This window comes from Malurus melanocephalus, unplaced genomic scaffold, assembly GCF_030028575.1.
Source record: "Malurus melanocephalus ecotype Western Australia unplaced genomic scaffold, MMel_1.1 scaffold_424, whole genome shotgun sequence".
Classification (NCBI taxonomy): domain Eukaryota; kingdom Metazoa; phylum Chordata; class Aves; order Passeriformes; family Maluridae; genus Malurus; species Malurus melanocephalus.
In genome coordinates, this window is record NW_026623656.1 from 4,850 (window position 1) to 11,110 (window position 6,261).

General features: G+C 64.1%; 1 protein-coding gene across 1 annotated transcript in view; it reads left to right on the plus strand.

Annotated features, from left to right (window-relative positions):
• The first annotated feature begins 217 nt into the window (after positions 1-217).
• The window catches only part of LOC130581597 (regulator of G-protein signaling 3-like), an 11,674-nt gene continuing 5,630 nt past the window's right edge, over positions 218-6,261 (plus strand). The window contains exons 1-2 of the mRNA XM_057379797.1: positions 218-886; positions 4,548-4,621. Of these exons, the coding sequence (XP_057235780.1) occupies positions 233-886; positions 4,548-4,621 (728 nt within the window). The 5' untranslated portion in view covers positions 218-232. The remainder of the gene's footprint in view (positions 887-4,547; positions 4,622-6,261) is intronic.

Consider the following 6,261-nt stretch of genomic DNA (forward strand, 5'->3'; position numbering starts at 1 on the left):
CGGCGTTCCAGGGATCAGGAGCAGGACTGGGTGCTGACAGAGCGATGGGTGACGCGCCACCACCTGCGCACATGGGGACGGTGCCATCGCACCCCACCAGAGCACTGTTAGGGTTGTGCAGATCGGTGCCAGCCTTGTGGGTGGGGTGTTAGGAGGGGAAAGGCTCCCGGGAAGGTGTCCAGACAGATTTGGGGTGCTTCTGCTTTCATCCTTTATCTTCTCCTCTGGGCAGATGCTGGAGACGGACGCCGAGACGCCGGGGCAGATGCACTCGGAGGATGGGAAGGCAGCAGTGGGTGCTGCCCCTCTGGCTGCCAAGGCAGCATCTCTGGCCGAGCCCTGGGACGCTCTGGGAGCCACCCAGGCTCCTCTCCTGGCGGAGAAGCAGCCGATGGCCACSGCTAAGGGAGAGGAGCAGCCCAGCTCCCTGCCGGCCTTTGTCATCCCCGAGCTGCGGCTCGACAGCACCTTCAGCCGGAGCGCGGCGGGCACGGCGGGCAGCACCACGGACGGCGAGGACGACGAGGAGGACGAGGAGGAGGATGAGGAGGATGAAGATGAGGAGGAGGAGGAGGAGGACAGCGACGAGCAGTACCTGGACAGGAACGAGCTGAAGCGCAGCAGCATGATCGAGACGTCGGGCGGGCAGSCCGGCTACACGCTGAGCGTGCAGGGATCGCTGCGGCGCCGCACCCACAGCGAGGGCAGCCTGCTGCAGGAGGCCAAGGGCCACTGCTTCACCTCGGACACCACCCTCAACTGCTCCGAGGGCCAGGGCACCGCCGCCCACTGGGCACTGCCCTCCCCCAGGACCCTCAAGAAAGAGCTGGTCAAGAACGGCGGCTCCATTCACCAGCTGACGCTGCTGTTTTCGGGCCACAGGAAGGTACGGGGCTGGCACAGGCTCCGGGGGYGCTGTGAGGGTGGGAGAGCTCCTCAGGGGAGGTGTCCTGTGTGTCCTGGCACGGGGGGCCCCTGTCTCCATGACCACGGCAAAGCTGCCCTCTGAGCGGTCAGGAAGATCCCAGCTCTGGGAGGTGCTCAGTCCCTGGGACATTCCCCAGAGCAGCGTGCTGGGGCCGTGGGTGGCCATCCCCACCACTGCACCCACATCCTGTGGGTGCCATGGCCTGGGCAGCTGCTGCCTGCTGGGATGGGCACAGACAGAGGTGCACTGGGGGTCTGTGCTGGCAAAGAACTGCCCACAGCAGGGCCAGGACCCCAGASAGACCCYGGTGACAGAGTCCCCAGAGTGCAGGGGATGCCAGGATGAGACCCTCTGTCCCACCAGCTCCTGCAGGGCTCTGGCTGTGGTGGGGGCTGATCTCAGCAAGCAGACGTGGTCAGCAGTGAGGTGTGACCCTGCCACACAGCAGGAGCAGCAGGGGCTGTGCCGAGGGAGCTCTKCATGGGGCTGGCCTGGGCAATCCCTGGAGGCCCTGGGGTGCTCCCTGAACCCCCAGAGCAGGGCTGGCCCTGGCTGCACTGCTGCAGGAATGAGGTGACAGTGCCGAGATCACTTATGGCCAGTGCTGCTGTTACTGTTCTCCCTGGGTGACACTGGCAGGGGGCTGAGAGTGRCCTCTGGCCCCACACCCCGCTCTGYCCTGCTGCAGCTCTGGGTGCTGCTGGGGGCTCTGGGTGCTGCTGCCCTGGCTTTGGGCGCTGCTCAGGGCTCTGGTATTCAGCACAGGACCACAGTCCATTGCTCAGGGTCCTGTTCCCAGCTCAGGGTCCTGTTCCCAGCTCAGGGTCCTGTGGCTGCTCAGGAACACCCTGCAGAGCCACATTCAGCTCCAGAGCACTGGGCTCCGTGGCAGGAGAGGCTGCTGCAGGGTCCTGGGGTTAAACCCATGATGGCTTCACTGCCATGCTCATGCTGCTTAAAAAGCAACYCTGATGCTGTTTTCTGGAGCACTTTTTAGACTCAGAGTCCCTGGCCAGCTGGTGAGAGCCCTTCCCGGGCTGGCAGATTGCTGGGATAGGGCTGGGGTCTGACAGGGAGCCCAAAATCTCTTGGAGACTGATGCCAGCAGTTGTGTGYGGGAGGGTGTGTGTTTGTGGGGGGAAGGGGTGGGTTCAGCCCCGCGCCAGTCCCGATAAAGAGAAGCCACCTTTGTGTCGGGGACACAGGCGCTGCCTGCCGCACGTGCGGGGGCGGCGGTGACAGTGACAGTGACAGTGACAGCGCCGGCTGTGAGCGTCCCGTCAGTGCGGCTGGGAGCGGAGCCCGAAAGAGGGCTCACAGTGCCGCGGTGTGTGCAACATGCAGCCTGCAGCCATGCAGCCCCATAACCCTGCAGCCATGCAGCCCCATAACCCTGCAGCCATGCAGCCCCATAACCCTGCAGCCATGCAGCCCCATAACCCTGCAGCCTCGAGCCTGCAGCCCCAACACTGAGCCTGCTGTCCTGCAGCTCCGTATCTCTGTAACCCTGCAACCCTGCACTTGTAACCCTGCAGCCCTAAGACCCCGAGCCTGCAGTCCTGTAACCCTGCAGCCCTGCATTCCTGCAGTCCCGAACCTGTAACCCTGCACCCCTGCACCCCTCACCCCTGCACCCCTCACCCCTGCACCCTGCACCCCTCACCCCTGCAGCACTGCAGCACTGCCCGATCCGGGCTCGCTGTGTGTCCCCGCCGGGGCACCCCATAACGAGCCGCACCCCGCCCCGGGAGCCTCTGGCTGCTCTTCCTGCTCTGCTCTGGGTGGATGTTTTCCTGCAGAGGTGAACYGAGCTCGCCTGGGTTAAACTGCTCTGGCGCAGGGTTTTTGGGGCAGGGATTGCCCAATCCCTGCCGGCGGTGAGAGCAGTGAGCCTGCAGCTGCTCTGGCTGCCCGGAGCCTTCATCCCCTGCCCGTGTGTCCCCTTGGGCACCTCTGCCTGTTCCTACTGCCCTGTTTGAACTGCTCTGTTCCCATTGTCCTGTTCCCACCGCCCCGTTCCCACTGTCCTGTTCCCACTGTCCCATTCCCACTGTCCTGTTCCCACTGTCCCGTGCCCACCGCCCCATTCCCACTGTCCCATTCCCACTGATATGCTCCCATTGCCCCACTCCCATTCTCCCTCTCCCCTTGCCCAGCCTCTCCAGCTTTCTGTGGAGMGTCTGCAGCAGTCAGGGAAGCCGGACACGGGGCTGAGCCACCAAATCCATGGGGTTTTGGGCTATTGCCACCCCCTGCCTACACTTTGGAGAGACTTTAATCATCTGTGCCTTTGAATAGTTCAGTGAAACCTCCGAGGTTTTTGGAGCAGGACACTGATGTACAATTCCCAAGTGGAATTCCCCCGCCAAGCGGTCGAGCGCTGGCAGCGCCTGCACCGGGTGGCCTCGGCCGCAGGGCCATCACATCCATCAAGGCTCTCGGTTCTTTTCCCATCTGGGAGTGTTTCAGAGGGGCTCATTCCACGGCCCTTTTTAACCTCTTCGTGCCCTCTGTTCCTCCCTACTCTCCTCCGTCCCGCAGAGCTGGTTGTTTTACTGGGCGCTGTGGGGAGCGCTGGGACTCCTCGGGAGAGCTCGGCTGCTGCCTTTTGTCCCCGAGCACGGAGCCTCTCCGGACAATGGCAGGAAGCCCCGGCYAGCCCGTCTGCCGGGGCCGGAGCGGCCCGGGGAAGGCGCTCGGCGAGGGCCGCATTGTTCGGGGCCGATAAACTCCGGAAACGCGGGCACAGCGTGGAAGGAAATGTCCGGAGGCTCGGGCGCGGGGCTGCGGGCTGAGCGCTGCGTTCCCACGGCCCGGCCGCGGGTGCTGATCCTGGAAAGCRCCTGGCAGCCCCCGGAGCGCGGGGTGAGCCCCTGCCGGGTCGGGGGTGCTGCAGGGCGGGATGCAGGGCGGGCTGTGAGCATCTGCGGCGTGCAGGGAGGGATGGATTGAAGACCCCGTGCTGTGGTGAATCCAGGGGTCTCCCCGCCTGCCCCAGAGGCTGTGTCGGGGCTGCCCCGAGCTCGTGGCACATCCCAGGTCCCTTTGGTTTATCCTGGGTCAGTGGTTGGGGAGCAGAGGCCTCTGGATGCTCCTCAGACTTGTAAACTGCAATGATGTGATTCAATGATGGGTGAACTGCTCTGATTTTTTCCTGCCTGGGGACTTGTGGGAGCTCCTGATTGATTTGGGGTGCTCAGCCTGGTTCTGGGGGGCTCTTTGAGCTGGGGAGAGRTCCCTGTGCCCGCTCATGGCAGCAGGAGTAGGAGCATCAGGAACGGAGATGTGAATGTCCCCCGTGTAGGAGGTGCCACAGTCAACACCTTGAGCCTGGAGGGTGCCTGGGCCACCAACTGTGGGGGCTGCTTGGGCACTCCAGGAACAGCAGGGGCTGCAGRTGGTACAGGATGAGAGAGGAGAGAGGGGAGAGAGGTTCCTGTGCCAAGCTTGTCCCCTGCCATCGCCATCGTGAGGGAGGAGGCCTGTGGGTGCTGTGGGTCTGCTCTGTGTGGCTGTGGGGACTGTGGCCGTGCTGGCCCTGCTGGTCGGTGACACAGAGTGACCCCATGGACATGTCCTGCTGTGGTGATACAGATGCTGCTTTTCTCTTCTCCCACAGCTGAGTGGAGCTGAYGCCGAGTGCAGCTGTGACGAAGGGGACGAGACTTCCCGCAAGAAAAGAAGCAGGAGCCTGTAAGTGTCACATCAGGGGTGACAGCAGGGCGAGCCAGGGCTGTTTGTGGGGTCACCTCGGCTGAGCCCTGCTGGTACCAGCAGCCCTTAGGGCTCCCCTGTCTTTTCCCCTGACTTTTTCCAGAGAGGCAGCAGCAAATGCATGACCTGGGGTCTCACTCCAGATGGAATTGTTTCTGGGGAGGGTGGTGGGGGTGTGTGGGGGCACTGTCCAGCTCAGCTGGGGGCACCCTCTTCCGCAGTGTTCTGATGGGGTGAAGACCCCGGCTCTTGGGAAAACCAGCTTGCAGAGAGTTCAGGCAGAGGACAGGGAASCGGTGAAATCTGAGCTGGGGGCCTCCTTCCCGCTGGCCCCATGCCGGGAGGAGCAATGGGGAGGTGGAATGGGGAGGTTTCCCCCCGCGGGTCAGGCTCAGCCCTCGCGGCACATCTGCGGCAGCRGAGGGAGCAGGGACCGCAGGGACCCCCGAGGGACACCGGCAGCACCCCAGCTGCTCCCGGTAAGGCTTTGGGGGGCCAAAACGTGGCTCCGAGCAAGGACAAGGCAGCCGTGGCCTYTGCTGTCCTCAGACACAGCTGCAGCTGAGCGGGGCAGGCGCACGGGTGAGGATGTTCGGCACCAACTCCTCCAGARCGCGGGTCCGGCCGGGTGCCAGGGCCACGGGGGTGCCCGTGGCTGTGTGTCCTGTGCCCGGGTCCACGTGTGCCGGGCAGGTGGAGCAGCCACACGTTGTTCCAGCGGCTCCGGGGTGCGAGGGAGCCGCACACGCAGCTGCCCGGCCTCGCCGCCTGTGCCAGCGAGCGGCACTGTCGGCCCGCGCTGCCTCRTCGCTGCCGACTATTTTTAGTTCTTTTTCTATTATTTCCCCCCCGGCACTTGAAATGAAAACGAAGCCGTTGCAGCAGGGACGTCCCCCCGGCCGCGTGGCGGAGCCGAGGAGCGGGGCTGGCGGGGGAGGCGCGGCCCCCCCGGCTCGGCGGGGTCAGGGCCGGTTGCCGAGCGGGTTCCGCGCTCACCTTGAGCCGGCAGAGGATGCTCCGGGGAGCTCCGGCAGCGCCATTGGCTGCGCAGCGCGGTCCCAGCCGGCGCCGCCCGTATTTATGGTGCGGTGGCCGGGGTGCGGCACTCGCTCCTCTCCCAGCGCCGGCACRCGCTGCCGGCCCACATGTACCACGCCATGGTGGACTTTTCCGAGAAATACCTGGAAAGGTAGGACATCCGGCATCCTGCGGGGAAGGGGGATGTGCTGCCCAGGGCATGGTTTGGAAGCAGTGTGGGGTGATGGTGCTGGGTGCTGGGCCTTGTGGTGATGCTGGGGTGCCGGGGAAAATTGCTTTATAGAGGCAGCTCCAGAGTGAAACCAGCAATTTTTAAATGGAATTATTTTTATCGTGGCATTTGTTGTGAGATGTGACTGTAGCTGGGGGGCTGTGCCTGCCCTTGGCTGTTGTGCCCTGGGCTGGTGCCACTCGCTCTTTCTTTGCGAGTATGTGCAAGAGGAGCAGCACGTGGAAGGTGGGAACTTCCTTAGGAGGGGCTTGCCTGGTGTGTTCCAGCTGGAAAACCCACCCAGGAGCCAGGATCACCTGCCCGGTGTGTTCCAGCTGGAAAACCCACCCAGGAGCCAGGATCACCTGCC